The sequence below is a fragment of the Calonectris borealis genome, chromosome 12 (assembly GCF_964195595.1).
Source record: "Calonectris borealis chromosome 12, bCalBor7.hap1.2, whole genome shotgun sequence".
NCBI classification, from domain to species: Eukaryota; Metazoa; Chordata; class Aves; order Procellariiformes; family Procellariidae; genus Calonectris; species Calonectris borealis.
Genome location: NC_134323.1, coordinates 17694674 through 17716217, shown reverse-complemented (window position 1 = coordinate 17716217; position 21544 = coordinate 17694674). Strand labels below are relative to the sequence as shown.

At 39.2% G+C, this 21544-nt stretch overlaps 1 protein-coding gene across 1 annotated transcript; it reads right to left on the bottom strand.

Annotated features, from left to right (window-relative positions):
• Positions 1 to 13795: 13795 nt before the first annotated feature.
• DYNLRB2 (dynein light chain roadblock-type 2) lies at positions 13796 to 20220 on the bottom strand. The gene is made up of 3 exons (XM_075161308.1): positions 19920 to 20220; positions 16028 to 16195; positions 13796 to 14106 (listed from the first exon to the last, which is right to left on the bottom strand). Exons 1-3 carry the CDS (start codon positions 20218 to 20220, stop codon positions 14063 to 14065), a joined length of 513 nt encoding a protein of 170 aa, XP_075017409.1. The 3' UTR covers positions 13796 to 14062.
• Between the last annotated feature and the right edge of the window lie 1324 nt (positions 20221 to 21544).

Sequence of the window (21544 nt, the reverse complement as noted above, 5' to 3'; positions counted from 1 at the left end):
TTTCATTTTTTAAAAGTAGTTCAAAATAAAAATTCTTGGCTGTTTTGAGATGCTTTTTTAATTTTAATTTAAGGAAAAAACATGCAGTTAAAAGCCTTTTTTTCAAGCCGTTAAGCCTTGAGGCAGCTCCTAATGAAGTCAGAGACCAAATTTTCTTTGAGTTTGAGAGAAGATGGTCAGCAAGCCACCGGCTTGCCTTTGGTGGCTTGGACAACTGTGGGGAAGGAGGAAGTCACAGCAGTTACATCTGAAGCACGGTGTCTTTCCACAGTCTTTGAAAGTCTGGTCAGCCACCCTCATCACGCCTGGCTTTGCCTAATGCACGTCCTATATAGAGACTCGGTAATCACATGGGTGGTTACACCTCCAGGGGTACCTTCACTTTGCTGTGAATCTGCAGATTGGGGCTGCACAGTGTTTAGGAAGATAACCTGTTATTTATTGTCAGTGCTTGAAGAATAAAATATTGGTCCATTGGAAAGAAGCAGGAGAAAACCAGACACCCGGCCAGACGCTCAGAGGTATTTAACCACATTTTCTCCATGAAAATCAATAGCACAACACCGAGGATGTTGCCCTGTTGGCTGTGTCGGCACAGCCTTTGGTACCGGTGCTCTGGTTCTGGTTTGCATTTACAGTGCCAGGTGGTTTGAGCTTATGTTGCAAGGTAGCAAGGATGACACCGGCAAGTGCTGGAAAAAGTCCTGCACTCCGGGCTCCATCTTCATGGAGCAGAAAGTGGTGTTTGCATGTAGGTTCCCTGGGTCAGAGGCCGTGGCTTTTCCTGCTGGTGTGAGCTGTGCACAGAAGTTATGGATAATAATGGCTTTAATGGATAATAATGGCTTTATTTTTCAGGTCTGTGTCAAAGGAATTTGTTGAAAAGGATTTAGTCGATGTACCGACAATTACCTGTTCTATTTTTACTGTGTCTTCCTGTGTGGAGTTTTTTTTCTTCATTTTCCCTTTTCACATTCTGCTATGTGGCCAAACCTGTAAATAGCCAAAGCCAAATGCTGTAAAAAAGCCAGAAAGGAAAATCTGAACTAAAAGCACCAAAATGATGTAGCAAGAAAAAATGAATGTATTAATGAGAGGAACCGGTCAAATTATAAAGGTAGAAATTACGTGGACAACCCAGCCAATGTCTGAGAAAAACATAATGGTAGGAAGGGAAATACAACGACCAGTATGGACGGTGTAGAAAGAGAAGTCGCCAACATTTACCTTAGAACAGTGATGATAGTTGATGTAATAATTCAGATACACGTATGGAAACATGCCCTGCAATAGGAGGGTGTATTTTTCTTGCTGGAGCTACAGGGTCTCCCCCACTCCATCATCAAAACATTGTTAAATCAGTCATGTGTAGTCTAGAACTAAGAATAATGGTTTTAAAAAGATTCTAACTGAATTTATCCACCATGTGGTCTTTGTGCATTTGTGTAAAACATCAGCCAAAAATAATTTACAGCAATTATTTCCAGTGACAGGCCAATGTAAATTCTCTCAGGCAGAGGATGACTATGTGAAAATAATTATACATGAATATCCAGCTGAGATCTTTTGAGCCACTAGAAAAGGGTGGTATGTAAGCAGTTTTGTAACAGGAGTGATAACACATGCACATGCATACTAATGCTGTAGAAAAGTTTTAAGACATCCAACTGGGCTAAATTGCAGATGCAGAATTAAACCAGGAATATTTTCGCCCATAAAATTGCAAGTTCAAAATTTGGTCGGGCTTTCAAAATCTCAGAGAAAAATACCAAAACTGATTCTAACTTGGGCTTTAAAGTCATGTAGGCACTTTTGAAAACTGTAATTCTGGCTCATATTATGAGTGCCTTCAGGATAGTACAGCATTGAACTAGCATTAGCGTGTACAATTCAGCAACATATGCAATGTGTATTTCAGCACAGTTAAAATTTCCAGTGCTGCTAAAAATAAAAATGTATTAAAAGATAATCTATGCCTACAGTGCAAGGAAATGAGGGAAGAACGAGGGGTCTAATGGTGGTATCATGGTGCAAGAGTTAGTTAGGTCTGGAAATCTGGGATACGGGAGCCCCAAGGAGATAAAAGACACGGAGGAAGTGTGATGTCTGTAAACGGTCACAGCTACAACAGGTATTGCTCATGTTTAGTCGTTCTGCACTGGACAATAACCTGCCTTGTTGCGCTTTTCCGTGGTAACTTAAAGGGTAGCTAGCTATGTTGGGACATGTTTTTGAACTCGTAGTTTATACTATGAGTAAACTGGTTTTATACTGTAGTCATGGGAACTCTCGGTCTTCAAGCACTATGTGTAATGAATAATATATTATGAGACTATTCACTAAGATTTCTTGTGTGCTGTAATATTAACAATTTCCCACATGTGGGATTCATATTTATCCCTCTGTATATTGAAGGATAGCATAAGTAGATGATGTCTGTTGTGCAGCAAACACACTTACTCTGATGTAGTATTTGTTAAAGTCATTTCCAGAGCATGTGGAATACAGGCCATAAAATACCTCCTAATCTCCTAACATTATTAATGAAATAAAAGTGTTATTCGTTACCCACAAGGAGAATTTAAAAGTAAGTTCCACATTGAAATGACAGATTCCATAATGGCAGTGCATAAAAGTCTGTACCTAGAGGCTGACAGCAGTGTGTGCGAAGGCTGGCCCTGGTGTAGGTTGTGCTCCGTTTGGAGAATATGGTGCAAGAAGCTTTGAACTGTAGAGAGGTCCTGAAATATCGTGTAGCACATTACTAGGCACTAGCAGCTGTGGCCTCTGTTTCTTGGGCAAATTTTCAAGTCTCAGCATGTCAAAGTATTAATTTCTGATCAAGATACTGTAGTGCACAGCCCTTCAGTTTCATATGCAGAAGTAATTGTTTCTACAGCAGGTGACTGAATCCCCAACTCGTTGAGTAAGTGGGTGTGCAAGTGGGCAAGGCTGATTCGATGGGTTGTTCAGTGTTGAGTGAGGGACGGGGTCTTGGCTGGTTGACTTCAAATCCGGACCCTCGTAGTGTTGAATCAGGGGTAGTGTCTGTTCTCCGAATATTCAGCTGTGCTCAAGGGCTGAGCTGGGAGCCAAGCAGGGTGCATGGGTGAGCGACCCTTGCAAATCAATTGACGATCAGTTGGTGCAGTGGGTGGAGGAAGGTGAAACGAGTTTTCCCAGTTCCAAGTAGGGCAATACGGTATCTGCTCACCTCTCACTTCTTAACACACTCAGCCCCTTTTCAATTTATTGCCGCATACTGGGGCCTTATGGGGAAGGTTTGCACTTGCACAGTCTGACCTGGGCATGGTGAACCAACATAGATCTCTACAGCCCAACACCTTTTCAAATAACAGAATTATGAGAAGTTACAGCGCAGAAGCATAACTGGAGAAAGAGTTTTTTGCAAAGTATTATGTTGGGCTTCTCTTCTTACAATTTTAGAGTCAGGTTTCATGCCTTTTATGTTACTTGAAGCATGTCCCTCCATGCTTCAGGTAACAGCACATAAGCGTTCGTTTCTTTTCCTGAATTTAGGATGATTGCAAAGTGTCCTGGACTTTTTAAGAAAATCTTTTGGAAGTTGATTGTTGGATGGGATACAGCTCGTGAATGACTAACAGATTATATTGATGTCTGTTGACACAATTTTTGTAGTTCTGTAAATCACTATGACTTTTATAATGCCCCCTACCTCTCTTGGAAATTTGCTCCGTAGATACTTTACCCTGACCGCATCTGCTAAAGCTGGTGTTGCTTTCGATGCTGACGTATAGGAATATACTATATGTAGTGTGTGCGGTGCATGTGTATTTGCATTATCCCCACTCCAAGTGTGTCCCACAGATAAAGACTCCGGTTAACTTACACTTAGCTGTGCTTTGTACAGATATTATTCAAACATATCATGAAGCTGGACTGCTGAAAAAGCATGGCGAACCTGGTACTCCTTTGCCTACAGCAGCTTTCCTGTGTGCAGGACATTTAGAAACTCTCAGGGAAAGAGAATGCAATATGCAAGAATGGGGGTTTTTTTGGTTCCATTGGGTGCCATTTATATGGGATGGAGGCCATAGGTAATCAAGATGTATATGCGATCCTATTTCCACAGCTTATATTGGCGAAGGTCTCTTGTGCTATTGATGCATATGGTCACGGGTCTTTCACCAGTGAGAAAGTCACACTACTATTGCACCTCCTTCAAATTATGATAGATGGAAATTTCCTATTGTTGATGTGACAGAGGAGAGCATTTTTCCATTAATCTTTTGGCATTCTTCGAAGATTAAGAATGCAATTACACCAAGAAGGGGGTTTTCATATGGGTATATCTGAAGAACAGAAATGGGTTGCATTTGTAAGACATGTTTCCGAGCTTATATTTGTTTTTGTGCATTGCAAATGTGCTCACGATGTCAGCAGGTGTATGTAGATGTTATCACCTACTTGTGAAAAAGAAAGTCTGTTTGGCACAGGTAGATAAAAACCTTTGCAAATACTGCAGTGCTGCTTCAAAACGCAGGCTATGAGTGTGTGGTTATACTCCCTTGCTTAAACAGCTCTTTAGTAGGAGAGCAACGTCAGGCATTTTCTCATACTGTTGAGAAATCCTGCCACGGGGAAATCAGTCATAGTTCAGATGAGACCAATTACTTCATGGCAGAGATTAATCATGAGTGCAGAAATGGTAGGGAATGGAGGTTAGGATGATGCTTTCTGCTTAAAGTTGAGTGCAACTGGCTGTCAGGGAAGAAGGAAGGAATGGCTGTTACGTGTTTTTATTACAGGGTTTGGGTTGCTGCAATGTATGGTTTGGGAGTAAAAAGAAGGAAGGAGACTTTGAAGGCCTTTGGGATGCTGAGTACTTTATCGTTAGTGGATCTGAAGCGAGCTAATTTAGAGAGCAGCAGCATTTTCCTGCTTATTTCATAAACTCAAGGACACGATGCACAGCAATGGTCGTTCTGCTGTCTGCCATCTAATGGCCAGACAAGAAAGCAAACAAACCTGGTTTCAGCCTGTGGGCTACGAATCACTGGGGATTCTTGAGCTAAATATACAAAAAAATAAAAAGAAATGCAAGCTTTTGCTCACAGGTTTAAGTGTGTTACACAGGGATTTATGTTACCATTAAAAAGGGTGTGATGCCACAGTAGAAAACTGGTAAAAACTACAAAAGAATTCCCACCTTTGTCTGCAATATATTGTTTTTAAACATTGCATATCTGAAAGCAAATATCAGTCTTTATGTGAATGAAAATGCATAATTTGAGACATTTGAAGTTTTCCTTTATTTACTTATCGAGCAGGTGAATAACTCTGTTCTTCCTTCTTTTCTCCAGTTCCCCCCTCCGCTGACTCGCACACCCCCATTCTTTTATTCTAATGTGCAGTATATAAGATCTCTCACTGACGGGGAGTGTCAACACACACCCAGGCCTTTTCCTCTCGGGCAGACCACGGTGGCGTCGGCAATAACCAGTTCCGCCGCACGGAGAAAGCGCTCGAGGTAAATCTCTGCTAGAATAACAAAGAATAGATGGGGAGATGTTCCGCTTTAATATCCGCTCCATCTTTCTTATCTATATTAGAAACGTCTGTCACTAAGGGTGTCTGAGTAGAGCTGAAATTATGAAGCACCTTCTAGGTTCCTTTATCTCCTGGAGCAACATTAATACTTATAAGTAGTGAAGGATACTGGGTGAAGGAAAGACCATCGCTTGCCTATGCTGGTGCGTTTGTTTAGGAAACATGCCTTTTAATTTCATAATGTTATTTGAAATGCCTTCCTCTGCTCTAAGAAAATATCCACTTTTGTTATTCTGTGTGAAACAGAAGCTGAAGATAGCAGGCTTGTTCACAAAAGCCCTGATTTGAATATGCTAATGTTAATTTAAGCATTCAGTCGCCAAATTTTCATGTGACAATTTTTTTTTGTAGTGTGCATGTTTAATATTTGTGTATCCATTATTCCGCGTGCTTATCTGATCCACAGGCACTGAGTAAATATTGTCTTTGAGTATGATCTACAGCAGAAGTCAAAAAAGACACTGTAAAATGGAACTCCTCTTCCTAAATACGGATCTCCTTTTTCTTCTATCATTCCCCAGAAATTCAGGGAACCTACTTCCACACCTAAAGGGCCTGTGAATTTTTTGGGGGGTTGATACTTTCAATCTAAATACTACAAATTAGGGCAATTTCTTTATGGCATCTGGCTGAAGTAATGGTGTGTGTGAATAAATTCCTCTCTCCTTGTAGCTCTGCTTGTTTTGAATGCAAATGGTGCAAATAGACATTACCTCCTTCAACAGGAAATGGTGATCAATGGAACATTTAAAAATAAATTTCTGAGTAATAAAACTGTGACAATAGGAAAAATTTCATACCTTATCTTACAGAACATCGGCAGGGGAGGGAAAATGGGTGCAAAGCTTAACTATGAGTTGCTGAAAACAATATCTGATGTCTTTAAAATGTGTTTTCTGATGTTCTAACCCAAAGCAGAAGGTGAAATGCGTTACTTTAAGTGAGATACTGTGGGTGTGAAATACATTAAAACCCGGTGAAACATCCCCATTTTGCAAAGAGAAACCTATCAGTTAGCTACCTACCATAGTGCTGACTTCACTGAGATTGCAATGTATGACATTTTGCAAATAATCGGTATATCAAGAGTGCCTAGTCTTTTCAATATGATGGCTTCATAGCTGCTCTTTCTAAAAACCACAACCTATTTCATATCCTACCTTTACAATGAACCTACAGCTAAGCAGTAATGTACTGTACTAGTGCATTAGCACAGGCACCTCTGCAAGAAATTAGGGAAACTAATACTGCGTAGCCAAGGGAGAGTTACAGTGGTCTTATTAATGGATTGCAGTATGGTAAATAAATAGAAATTGTCTGTGGTTCCTCTGCTTCCCTAAAGGAAAGGAATAAAACTGGTTGAAAAAAATGCAGTGATATTGTGCAGGTACTAAATTTTCTTGACTATAACTTCTCCTGTTTTGCGGTTTGCTGAACCATGAGTGTTTCTTTTATTTCTGAAATTCTTCCAAAGTGGAACACACGAGGGGAAAATAAAGCTTGTGTGAATGCAGAATAATTTCATTTAAGCCAGTGAAGTTATTCTGCTGAAACACTGGTAGAAAGAAGGAAAGTGGTCCTGCAGACTGTGAGCCCTTTAGGCCAAGGGTGGTTTTGTCATGTGAGGTAGACCATGGCAAGTATCTTGTGAATGCTCCTGGAATAGTACACTGGGAAAGTCCCCTTAGAATATTCTACAATTAACAATAATCTGCAATCTTAAAGATTGCGGATTTGTCAGTCTCTTTTTTATCTGGATTATGGTTTAGCTATAAACTTCCTTTAACAAAATGTCACAGCAAATAAAATCTTTGCTTAACCAGGAACACTTCTCGCTTTTCCATCTAGCTCCACTCTTTCAATTGCTTAGAGATAAGAGCATTTCCAGTTTCTTCTCCACAATCCTGAGGTACGTGCTGGCAGTCACGCAGTTGGTCAATATTGAGCTCTAGACTTAGAGCCGTGACTTTTTTGCAGATGAAAGGGTAATTCTAGCAATGGTCGCTCTCTCTTATAAATCACTAATTAGTAAATTAGAAGGAAACTGGCAGCTTTTCACAACTGGCAGTAAACATTCCTTACAGAAATGATACAGCTTCATAACTAATTTAAGTATCTTACTGTTATTTATTATCTCTATTTGACTATACTCTTCTGGGTTTTAGCCTGAACCAGACATAGTGAGGTACTGTAAACCATTCATAGCTCAGAAATCTTGTAGAAAGTGGCCATGAGATTTCCCGCTGATTTTAGCAGAAGAATATGTTTACGTACTTAGTTCAGCAGCAACAGTTGTGCGGTAGGCACTGTGGTTTGGTGTGTAAGAAGCAGACACTGCTCCTGAGACCGGATTCTGAGGTAGCCTTTGGCAAAATTAGCAACAAGTTTGACAAACAGATGGATTCATCCAACAAATGCAGGGTCCCCTTAGGACAAGGGGCAAGAGGGGGAAGGAATAATTTACTGGATCCTAGAGTTTTCCTTCCATGTTTGAAAAGTCACTTTAAATTGTTTGAATAGTGCTAATGAATGCATCCCTTGTTGTCATACTTTGCAGTCACCTTCATTGATTTAACTGGGGAGTTTGTATATATAGATACCAAAGAAAGCTGAATCTCTGCTGCTCCTAGCTTCTGTGATATCTGAAGTACTTCAGTACAACGTTCTTCTCTGCATTCGTACAGTGCTTTGAAAATGCAAAGTGCCAGTGAGTGCTATTTTTTTTTAATGATGAGCCGTATTATAGCAAGCTTTCTTAGCCTGAATCTCTGTTTAGCTATTTTCCTTCTTGCAATCATGGCCTTGAACAATACTTTATCAACCTATTGCCAGCTGGCAACTAATGCTGACTTCTATCCATCTTCATCAAAGAATGGTCTAGGGCAGTTGTCTTCTTGCTCAGTATCTTTAAAAACAAAGCAGTGAAAGCACATCGAGATTTCTTTTTGACCCAATCGGCATAGACTCAGGGTGATGGTCTCTTCTGTGTATCATTTTAACTGCTTTAGATAGAAGCAATTTCACTGAAATCTATGGTACAGAGCCAGGGCAATTAAAAGGGTACTCAGGTCAAAGGCAGACTTACGTATTTTTGGAAAAGAGGAAGAACACTCCTTACTCCAGCACAAACAAAATGCAGAGCTGAGAGCCCCAGCTGTCCAGAGTAGGATGTGGGCAGTTACAACTCACGCCCTCTTGTTATGCATCCACTTTGAAGAATTTTGACTTAAATCAGTGTTGCTTTTAAAAATAAAGTGTATCCTGTTCAATGTAACTATTGAAAATTCCTCAGAAATAAATTCTGAGTGTTTTTGTTATTATTTAAGGATAATTTGCAGAGATGACCGAAAATTACGTGTATTTGGACTAGCTGATTTTCTGCTTGGTTGCATCCTGAAGGAGAATTAACCTTTTTTTCTCTCAAATTATCCACAAAGCTCAAGGAATCAGTTCAGATCTCCCTGTGGCCTTTACTTTCCTACCAGTCGCTGCATTGATACAGGGGTCTGTTTCCAGTCTCACTGTGTCCCCAAATGTGAATGTCCTGAAATTCAGAGAGATTCAAATCGATGCTATGATCTGAACAGATATACGATGTACCTCTGCTGTTATGCTTAATTAACTTAGGACATTCTAGGCTTTCTCTCCAAGCATCAGTCTTCCTTTCTCCCATGGATACTGTGAAGTCCCGCAGTGAGCCTTGTTGTTATGACCTAATTTTTCTACAAACTGAGAGATTTAATTTGTTCAGGTGCCAGGCAAAGGGAACACAAACTTGTAATTCTCCAGGCTACTCTAATTTGGCTGCCTGAGATTTGAAAAATCAATAGGGGAATTATCTTGCTGTCTCTAGATTGTAACTTAATAACTAAAACATAATTAAAAGGATGACATCAGTTTATTTAGGAAAACTGTGGCTTTTTCTGCAGGTCCACTCCAGAATTTGCGTCCTGCTGAGTTGAGACAGTGGAGCTGGGATTGGTTCCTCTTGCTAGGGAAAACTCTGTTATTGAAAGTGCTGGTGTCACTGCTTAGTTCCAAAACTAACTGAATAACTCTTGAAAATGGTATTAATTCCTAACTGCATTTTCAGATGATTATGATATTTTACTAATCTGCCCTTTTCAGGTTCACTATTACTAAGACAACCAGATAGTTTCTTCAGAGAATCCAGTGGGGTCCAACCTCTCAGGAAGTTAACAGTAATTATATATACATGCTTTATATACATATATACACATATATGTGCCCATCATATATATAACACTGCTGTATATGAAGCCTTGTGTCATCAGTAAATCTGAGGAACTTCTCACTAAAATTATGTTGGCAAGCACAATTAATATATGACGAAGTACACAGTCTGATAATTTGTTCATTGGAAGTAGGAGAATTTAATATTTAACATCTTAGTGCTTCCTAGATGAACTGTGAACATCCTTAATGAATACTGTCCACTTCAGACCATTCTGACTTAATATTTAATACCACCTTCTTCACCATTACACTCCCTTCTAAGAACCCTGTCACAAGAATGCCCTTGCCAGACCTAACAAAATATAAACACATAAATTCCTGCAGGTCTGCACAAGTGACAAATGGTTAGCAGCTCATTATCTTACAAATGCTTTATCAGTTGCACAGTTTGTGAATCCCTTTCATTGTATCCCGTAGTTATATTCAATCAAATAACATACAAACATAAGACCACAGATCTACATACATCTTGAGGTAAGCTGAAAGTATAGCTGAAAAAGACACCATTTGATACTTCTGTATGCATTGTGTAATGTGGACTAAATGATAATTGTATGTCTAAAAAACCAAGTAACTTCATAGAAAGCCAGACTACCAAATGCACTGAATGTGCATTAAATTAAATACTTAAAAGTATTAAGTATGAGCAAAAGATGAGCAAAAGATGAGCAAAATACAGGAGAATGAACAACTGCCTTGAATGAATCAGCTGGCCGAAGCTGTTGTCCCATGAGGGACCATGCATTTTGAAAAATTATACATTAAGGAAAATCCAAGGTACTTTATTTTGAAAGTGGGAGGCTCTCTGAGAACTTTCTATTTTAGTTTATTTTGAGGAGCCCAAACGCATGATACTGACATAATTTATTCCTTGGCTGATTGCCTAACTAGCATGTTACAATTCAACCCAAACGCTGCCTTTCAATGAACAGCAGCCATTCTTGACATTCTCAACATTCCCTTGACAAAATTATCATCTATGAAATTAATCTCTTTCATGCTACTTTTTTCCTCAACCTCCCCCAGTTAATTGTTAACTAGTAAAATCTCTGCTGGTTCACATAAATGACAGCTGAAATGACTCAGTGTAACACTTTTGTGGTGCTCAAATAACTTAAAGATTTATTTCCCTGTATTTTGTCTGGACGATTCCATTCCTTTTCAATGGCCCACCTTTGTTCAGATCAGTGTGCTGACGAGGGTTTTCCATTAGGACTGTTAGAGACTTAACTATTGTTACTTCCATTTCCTACTGAAAGACCTAAATGAGAAGTTTGCACGTGTTCAGCTTGCTTTTGCTAACGGAAAATAGGAACAAATTACCAGGGAATGAAATGGAGTATTTCAATTTATGCTCCCTAGTGAAGTTGTTGCCAAAATTGTATAATACTACAGTGCTCTCAAGGAAACCCGATTAGAGACTGCCCTGGTAAGAGTAGCTGGCAGAAGCACAGCTCAGCCCATGTGTTTGCATAACATTTGTTACTACGCACATCATTATAAATGGACCGAACTTTGCCCTCTTATCTGCATCTATGCCTCTCATAGGAACAGTGAAAGAAACTAATTTGTGAGCAGTATTTGACCCTTGGAGAACTACGTGCATCTGCTTAAGGCCATTTTTCCACATAAAAACACTTTTCAGCAAAATGATTTAGCATGTGTTTAATTTTAATGATTTGACTTAAGTGTCTTTTTGAGTGCTTTATCAAGCTACAGCAATCATCAGCTGCTTAATAAATATTGGATTAAAGTCTGTAAAGGGAACGAACACATGTATCAGAAAGACAAAAATGAAAGAACATTGCCAGACACTAAGCTTTTCTCTTTGCAATGCACTGCTGTGTTCTTTGGGCAGAAGGACATTTTTCAATGATGCTGGAAATTGCAACACCAATATTATTTTTGACAGTAGAAAAGTGTAACAGGGACTGTAATTCTGGCAGTTTTGTGAACGTATACACTGAAACCTCCACAGAATTGAAAGCTCTTAGAGAAAAATATGGAGACAAAACTATTAGCCCCAAATACACATTAGTAGTAGTTGGAATTCAGCAATACTTTTGGGTAGGTGCTGAAGTGAAAAATCTGGGCTTTGAATTGTTAGGCATTTGACATGCCAGGATATTAGTAGAATAAATGTTCACTAATACATAGCAATAAATAAGTTTGATTTTTAAAATTATCACAACAGAAGCAGAGAAGATAACAAATAAAAACTTAGTTTTTTTAAAGCATTGCCTCATGTCAATATATTGGTGCATTACAAACAACTTAAAATAGTTTTTTTCCAGTGCGCAATTAAAAAACCCTCCAGCAGTAAGGAAATTCTTCTGGCACAGCACTGCCTACAGTAAGTGGCACCAATAGTGTCCCGTTGATTCACATATCCTTAAAATTTTGAATAGCCCTGCCCAGCTGGATTGCTGTGCTTAATTTCCATCACACTGGGCCTCTGTGCCTTTGGGTTTGCCGCCTCTCGATATGCAGTGGCACTGAATCTTCCCGTGGTCCCCACCACCCACCGCTTAGGTGTGGAATGTGTCTGCTAGCCTTTCAGATCTCAGCGCTCAGATATCTTCCGCTCCCGGGAGCAGGACCAACCCTCCCAGATTTTTCAGTGAAATACAGCCTTTTGAAACTATTCAGCAAAGTCAGAGCAAACAGTCAGGTTTGAAAAAAATACCACTAGGCTTTGATAACTCTCCTATGTGTAAGTTTTGAGTGATACATAACATAGCCCTAATAGCAAATTGCTGACTCAATATCCAACGAGACATGCGGTGATTTATCAGTTTCATAACCTCAACCACAATTCATATGATGTACTACAAAGATCTCTGAGCAATATTCAACAGATCCATTTTTCCTTTCGTCCTCACAGCCACCCCACACATTTGTTGTTCTTCCTTCCTATATCTAGAAAAAAACCCTTCTTGTGACCAACTGAAGACAATCTGAAGTTTTAAAGTTTAAATAACTAATTGATAAAGTTTATATATAATCTGTATAACTAGAGATGATTTGTAGTACAAGTATGACTGGATATTTTTTCAATCACAGGGTCAGGTCAAACTCCTCTCACTTTCACGCTGTCTCAGCGTATACTCAAGTGCAAAGCTTAGCATGACTTTGGGATCACGAGCGAGGAAAGCCTATAGCCACGCTTACCCTCACCTGAGGCACGCAGTGCCGGCAGAACAGGGGTGCTGCACCCATTCTGTACTGCCCTCCCTCAGCCAGGAGGGCACATCAGCCACAGACTCATCCCAAGGCACTGACAGAGCACGTCTTCTGAACAGAATGGATTTGTAGGTAGCTTAGCCCCGCAGCGGCCCTTTATCAGTGCATCTGTTTTAAAGGCACTCAACAATACGTATCTGATCTCCGGTGCTACTGTATAAACATGGATCCGATTCGGGAAACATTCTGAGCTTTAACCCACCCTTTGTCCCATGTCACTACGGCATACAGCTTGTGTATTGGATCTAAAGGCTTAAGTAGTTATCAAATATAACTGTAGTGTAGTTATCAAAAAGCACTTTACCATTACCAACACACTAACAGTAGTTCTACATTAGAGTGCAGGCTCAACGTTGTCTGCTTGAAATTCCCAGTACTGAAAATATTAAATGAAGCTATTGTTTCCATCCATAGAGATTGGAAAATAATAAAAGATAGTTTTTCTTTCACTTTTCTTCCCTTAGAAAACTTAAAAAACAGGAGTTAACAACAGGGCAATATCCAGTCCATCATTACTGACATGAACTACACTTGTATTCTTTGGTTCGTGTTAACTGTGGTTACTCTAGTTCATAGGGACACATTTATAGATTTATGTATACACATGATCTACAGCTTCCCATGAGGTATGATTTCTCCTCTAACATAATGTTAGAAGTGTAAAGAGAATTATTTAATTGCAAGAATAGCTTGAACATTCATTAAAGAGAGTTTTAAGCATTTTACTTTATTATCACTCTTCTGAGTATCAAGATAAACATACAATATTTTGATATACGCATTACAATTTGCTCAAACACAAATTGATACAGCTACAACTGAGAACTTTAAATTGGCAACATTTCAGTCATGACAGTTACACTTTATGTAAAATTACTTAATGCTATGTTTGATATTAAATATCAACAAGTAATATTAGTTTAACAAGTAGAACTACATCACTGTTTCTAAAAATATTGCCATACTAGGACTATTCGCATGGGTTCTGAATAACGATCAGGAGATACTCCTTATCTGCAAAAAGATATAAAAATGTTTAGTTGAAATATTTTACTTTATTTCCAGAAAAATACTCTTTATTCATCTATTCCTCTTCAACTTTTTATTTGTTTATAAAACATAAGCAAAAGCAATGGCATTTATATAAAAAACATTTAGAAAATACAAGCACTTTCTACAAGAATCTGAGATTACAGATAAAAAAAATTGTGTCATAAAGCTTAACTATACCGTATTAAAACTATTCTAGTAAGCAGTGGATTTGCATTCAAGAAGCTGTAAAGATACTTAAACAAGATGAAAAAAGTCACAAGATAAGCACCTGGAAGCTAGCACTTGTTATAATAAAAAACTTTTGACATCTGCAGCCTCTTCTGCAGGTGCAGAGAACTTCTTTCAGTTCACTAACTAGTTTATTCAAAATTGAGAACCCCATTTAGACATTAAAAAGCAGAAAAGATTTGAATAGACTTCTACTATGAATAAATTCTAAGCATGCCAGACTTCGCCTACTAATTCTAAAAGCCTGGGGAAGTTTTGGAAACAATTCAGTTGGATAGCATGTTAATGGATAACATTATCTATTTTAAATGAAACATTTCTTGAAAGTAGCCAATGAATTGGAGAGTTAAGAAGCTGCACTCCTGCATTGCCACTTTCATCCAAAAGCAACTTAATATAAATCACAGGTGGTTCATTTGCCGCCTTCTATTATAGTAAAATACAATCAAGCCTTTGAACAACTAATCTCCCTGTTAGCAAAAAAGCTTCACATTTTATACCACTTATTTTCAGGTCAACACGCTTAATGGTTACTAGTCAAAAAGTCACCTCTAAAAAATAAGTGAAGGGCAAATGCAAAATAAGAATCAAGTGCATCAGTTTAAATCAACGAGCAAAAACCACGATTTAAAAAATGCATTAGATGTATACTCCAAAATAGAAACTAAACTAAAATTTTAATCTTAGTATCAGCTGATGACTAATGTTGACACTTAATGACAGTGCCAGATTTCTTTCACACATACTGGTTTCATAGCAGCATTATAAATAATTCCAGCGAGGCGAGGTTGTGCGTACGTAGTGCAGTACCTCTGCTCTACATTTGCTATGAAATCAGCATAGAGGACTACCCCAGTGAAGGCTGTCCATCACTACAAGCTCAGAGCCAACGTCCTCCCCGGTGGCTATGCTAAGGAGATCCCTGAAGCTTCCTTTCTGTTCTCCATGCCTTCATTGGATATTTCTGTCAAAATCCTGCATACCATTAGTCTCTCAATTAGCTAGCACACACATTAGGATCTCACCCCCAACCAATCACTTCCACTTTGCCTGATTGACCCTGTACTGGTAATTGACCACAGCTTCACCACAGCTCATCTGGCCTTGTTTTCTATTTTAGAGACACAACTAACAAATTAACATATATTTGTATTTAACACGAGTGAGAAACAGGTTGCTATATTCCCCTGGTTGTTTTAAGGAAAATAATTATATCACAGTCATTATGTTGGTGATAATACTGCACATCTGTGACACAAATCCCACCATGATAACATACCAAGTAAAAAATAATTTTTAGAAACAAAAAATTTCTTGCATCTGTTTGGAGCTAAAATGGATTTGCTGCCTTTAATACTATATACACACACACTATTTGATATATATATTTGCCCAGTTTTCCTTTGTGAAAACCCACAGAAACCAGACCATTAATCAGATCTAGACTTCTTTGGTTGCCTCCAAGTGTGAATACTATAAATTCTGTACATTAAAATCCTAACACATCTGGTTACATGGTGAATATACGGTTATATTTTCAAATACTTATTTTCAAAATGCATTTTCTACAGTAGCCTTATTTGTGGAGAATTTTGACATTAAAAGAAACTTAAAAGGACATATAATTCTATTGTTATTTTAATAGAAATATTACCTGGAGCTACCATAATTTCGTGTTTCTTTGATCTGATCCTAAGAAAGGTTAGATCATTCTGAGGATCAATATCTCTCACTGTGCTCCTGGCTTTCATGGTGAGCTGATGAAGAAGACCTGCATACTGGACTGTTGTAGAGTTATCAAGAGTTGTTCTTATTGGAATTCCTGCAAACAAATAATTTTCTAATAATCATTCAGTTAAGTTGCATATTCTTCATATACAACAGATCATAAGAGAAAAAACAAGGATTTCATAGTTTTTTTCTGTTTTGTAGCAGAAAGGAGTTATGTTGATTTCAGGTATCTACATGCTTCTAAATGTATAATTTATATTAATCAGTGGCAATTAAACATTGAGTTGCCTTATGAAACTTATGAAAGAGCCTAATTGCTCTTTAAGGCTCTTAAATACATACCAGATTCCATTCTGTAGTACTTAACCAGTTATGGTGCTTCATCAGTTTAAACACTGTCACCGAGTTTGTAAGAATCTAACTCACACTTTAACTGCAGCACTTGGCATGTGCAGTGCTAGAAATGACACATTCCCAGTGGAATAGCAAGAGCAATCAAAGGGCAGAAGTGGCATATTTGCATTTGGCAAGCAAAACCACTCTTGGAACAATCCCTGCCAATTAGCAGCAAAATATTGACAATTGGTAGTACACAGTGTATTGATCCCAACTATTAAAAATATGACCACGTAAGTCAAGACTAATTTTTGATGATTTAATGAATCATTGTTTATCAATGATTTGTCAAACCATGTGTTTTATATTAATAGGCTACCAGGTGAAACTAAAAACAGGGTTCGCAGTAATCCTGCAAGTGTAAAACTGTTTGGCTTTAATAAGCTTGTTTCACTAATAAAAAATTTATTTGACCTACTAACAAAGACAATAGATTACAAGCTGGCAAGGCAATTTTCTCTTCGCATACATTTGTATTGCGTCTTGCAGATGGACAGGTTAGGAATACAAAAATAGAGTAATATGACTTAAGTTGAAGAGTTTGATTATGAAAGAAGAATTAACATGCAAAAATAGTGGAATGCCAGGCAAAGAATTAGAGGCAAAGGAGTAAAAGAAACAATAGAACCATCTCAGATATCAGACTATTCCATAATTTTCCTAGGGAAGTGTTATTTGAATCACTTGAAATCTGTGTCGTCACTTGAGAAATAATTCTGCATTGGTAGGGAAGTGTAAAGAATGACCCAGTACATCCTTTGTGTCCAATGTTTATTACAGAGATTGGAACTGATGTTTTAATGGAAACAAACAGGTGTTCCCAAGCACTGCATTAGCATGAGAATATCTATATAATCACAGCATTAAATAGTAAGTCACTTAAAAGCAGCAATGAATTAGTGTCAAGTTTATATGACCTTGTATCTAAATGATTGCTTCAACAAATACAGCACTTTTAATGAAAATGGTAAATGTTAATGATCCTCCAAGGTCTAATAATAACATGAAAATGAGTTGACACTAGTGACAACCTTAGATTAAAGCTGAGCTATGCTTACTTTAGGACAAATTCTCTTTGCCTCTGCCACCCGAAGTAGAAAAAGGCAAATAAATCCTTCATTAGAAATGCTGTAGTGTGATCCTTCTCAACTGTGAGGGATAGCAACAGCTCATGAGATTTTCCAAATAAACAATGTACACTTAGCATAGTGTTTCAATGAACAAATCAACTTCGAGCATTAAAATAAATGAAGGGCAATGTTTGTATCAGAACTCTTTAATTTGCTATTTCACCTGCATATTATTACACCTAAATGTACCTACACTTTTACAAAAATCTTAGTAAAAGACAACTGTTTTTGTTGATGAAGAACAGAGGGTTTCATCTTTTTAGGGAACCTGAGAAACCTCACTACTGCACCATTGGTTTGAGTATTTTTACTGTGATTAATTTAAGTTGTACACTTGTTTTAAATATTTCAGGATAGAGAGAAATTAAATTTATTTTTTTACAGAAAGATTTGGAGTAATTAGATTGACTACTGCTAATTATGGATATTTGGAGATGTTTCAAAAACTTGTAACTACACACCTACTTTGAGGTTTAGTTTGTGGAATCTAACTTTTTGGTACCTTGAATACATCCTCACGGAGTATAGACTCTCTTGCATTCGCATCTGGCATCTGGTGTCAAAACATTTCGAAATTATAAACTAAAACCAAAATTCCTGCACTAGTCTTGTCCGTCGGCTTCAGTCTGGCCACATGCTGGCCTCACAGGTTTGTGAGGATGAGGAAGTTTGAACAGGACATGGGAGGACTTTATACCTTGCCGTGAATAGTCTAATGTGCGAAAAAGGGAAGTGGAACGTTCTTCCTCCTTTGCAAATCAAAATTGAGACAGAAGGAATCCAAAACAGCCTTTTAAAAAGCTGTTGTCCTAACTCTGCACAGCTATATCTGAGCTTTCCCTCAACATCGTAGAACTACCACAGGTAACGATGGACTGCAGTAGTACACCCCAGTGGGAAAGCATACTTGACCAATATTGTGCCAAGAAGTCAACTGTTCCAAGTAACAGAACATAAGAAAACTGGGTTATTTTTCTATTAGATTACATTGGTGATTTTGCCTTGAGAAATGTATTAGTCTGCAAGCTCAAAAAGGATAATTTGTGTTATTTAAGTGCTTGATTTTGTTCACTTCTCATTTGCAGCTTAGTCTAAGTGCTCATTGGATCAAGTCACATTCTATTTACTGAAACAGAATACAGAAATGGCTGAAACAGTACTTGTTCTGAAACCAGGCTGCATTTCAGCTTGGTGAACAGCCGTATCTAGACATGAGCACGTGCAGGCACAAAGCAGCTTTTCAGTTTCTATTTGCCGGGCTATGCACTTCTCTCTTGACCTGCGTCATCTATTCTGTGAACAAAGGCACATTTTACTTAACATGTCCGAGCACACAAATTAAATTGTCCGCATTTTCTAAAGACTAAATAACATTTAGGCTCCCTTCTTAGTGTTCTTGCCTCCTGTTGCTAAACTGCTGCTAGTGCAATAGATTTTTTGGGGGATTTGAAAAGTGAAGGAGGTCAACTAAATTATAGGCAAGGTAAATTGAGTGAGTTGTCTTTTTTTTTGTAAAAGAATGATTAAAACAGATTAACCTGAGAAGCCTAGCTTCTGAAAACTGATTTCTGTCACCAGTTTCGTGTTTGGCTTGCAATCTTCAGGATCACAGCCAAAGCTGGCCTGACATGAAGCTTGCTCTTCCTCCTATGACAACACACCATAACACAATTTAAAAAACTTGTGAATATTTAGCAGGGCCAAGGAGTGTCTCCCACAGTAGAAGACCAACTTTGTTTAGTAGATACTTTTCTCCTGACGTTTTTGTTCTATCATAACTTTTCAGAGGAAGAGGGGGAGAGTGAAGTGCTAGTGAATTTTCTTGCATATATGAAGAATTTTGGACTAGAAAATGCCTGCAAAAGCAACAGCTTAGTGCCACGAGTTCTCCCTTTCTGTAACCTACCAGGAGATGTTCAAGATCTGGTTCTGAAAAATAAAGTATAGTTTAGTTAAACAACGGGGATAAGTAACAACATGGAACTCCTTAAGTTAAGTGAAGATTATGATACTTCTAGTTATTTCTTCAGAGAAGACTTCTGTCAAGGCTCTGCTTTCCATTTTTCTGCTTTTTATTGACTTGAATGAAAAACTACATCAAATGGAGAGCTTCAAGAAATGGCCACAAACCAAAGATGAAACACGCATTCTTGAAAATCACGACACCTTCATAAAGCATCGCAAGCGGATTCTGTTAACACCTCATGATCTGCAATTTTGTGCTTAAGAGTTACTACACTCATTGCCGCTACCAAGTTTGTTACTTGGAGAAAGCAGAGGACGTTTTACCTTCGGCGTTTATAACAATAGTGGCGATAACCCCTTTGTGGGCTTGAATCCTCTTTAGGGTCTCCTCCACTTCAGCCTGTGAGGGGAGAGGACACCACAGCACCCCCGCAGCCACCACAGCTCCCGCCCGACGGCGAGCGCGGGCCCCTGTGAGGAGGCCGCGGGGTCGCCGTGCCCGAAAGCAGCGCCGGGGCTCTGCCCTCTGCCCCCCCACCCGCCCCCGGCCGCGGCCGCTCCCCGGCGCCCGCCCCGTTCCCCCTCCGGTCGCCGGGGCGGCGGGCGGGAGCAGCGCCATTACCATGGCCTCGCTGCCGCCGCGCCGTCGTTGCTATGGAGCGGCGGAAGTGACGCCGGGGAGCGGCAGCGCGGGCCGAGCGCGGCCCCTGAGGAGACGGTGCCGCCTCCGGCTCGCTGCGGGCGGCGCCCGGTGACCCGGGGCCGGCAGGTGCAGTGTAGGTCCGAGGTCTGTGCTGGGACCCACAACTCACACCCGAGGGGCAGCCAGGAGAGACACCCTGAGAGGGCTGAGGACAAGGGCACCTGCAGCATGGCCTAGGGGGCTGCAAGGGCCCAGGCCCGGGCTTAAATGGAGCCCAGAGGACGTGAGGGGAGGCCCCAGGTGGGGCGAGTCAGGGCAGTGAGGGCTTATCAGTGCTTTCAAGGGGCCTACGGCCTTTAGTGTGACTTCTGCTTTGGATAGTCTTGAGGCTGAGCTCTGTTGATGGACTGTGGCTGGTAGGTGAGGTGAAATGAACCCAAGTCACCTTCATTGTTGTAGTAGAGGGTTTTTTTTTTTATTAGTTTATTTTAAAGCTAAGGTTGATACTGACCAAATCCCAAAGATACCAGTTTATCTACTGTTGTTAGAAATAAGTATTTTTCTTCTCCCTATGTATAAGTGTTGCCTTGTCTGCTCTCTTTTTTTTCTATAAGTGTTACATGTTGTGTGGGTGTGCAGAGCTTGTTTTTCATTAGTGGATGCTTTCCAGTCCAGCTGTGCTATGATCACTGTGTATAGGTAGATAAATCATAAGAAATGTTGTGTGCTGCGATAGCTTACTACACATTTCAAATTGGTGTAGGCTACTTTTAGAATGCTGTAGTGTAAATAAGTTACCCACGTGTTTTTATTCTCCTTTACCAAAATAGTAGGTGAACAAACTTCATGTGCAAGACCTTTGAAGAGCCATTTTCCTCCATGCACACAGTAAATATTAGTGATATGTTCAAAAGACTCTTGCATGTCTTTTTAAGGGGCAGGGGATGCTAGTCTCACTGGGTCTTCTGTCTTGTTTATGAAGCTTCCTGGGGTCTTGTCATTAGAGTGACTTTTAGCTGCTCTGCTCTAAAGAGTTGGCAAGTTTACAAAGTTTGGTGTTTTGGGAAGCCAGCAGCCCCTGCCCCCTTTTTTTTTTTTAAACAGACGGGCTTTAAGAACAAATCAACAAGCTAGTTACTAATCTGCAGCTCTGTAAGGACCCAAATGTATTTGAAACTTGCAACAGTATATCAGCACATAATTTAATGCTGTTTATGGCCCTATGTTGGAGAGAAAATAACTTCAGTGTGTGGGATTGCCCTATCTGTTGCAACAATATTATTCTAGGCATTTATTAAGTTTCAGG

What these genes read in the sequence shown, in the direction of transcription:
- DYNLRB2 (XM_075161308.1), bottom strand. Translation starts at nt 20,220, where the DNA reads ATGGTAATGGCGCTGCTCCCGCCCGCCGCCCCGGCGACCGGAGGGGGA. An exon ending in TATTGTTATAAACGCCGAAG is followed by an intron (nt 16,196 to 19,919) that starts GTAAAACGTCCT and finishes ATTTGTTTGCAG; the next exon opens with GAATTCCAATAAGAACAACT. An exon ending in CGAAATTATGGTAGCTCCAG is followed by an intron (nt 14,107 to 16,027) that starts GTAATATTTCTA and finishes ATCTTTTTGCAG; the next exon opens with ATAAGGAGTATCTCCTGATC.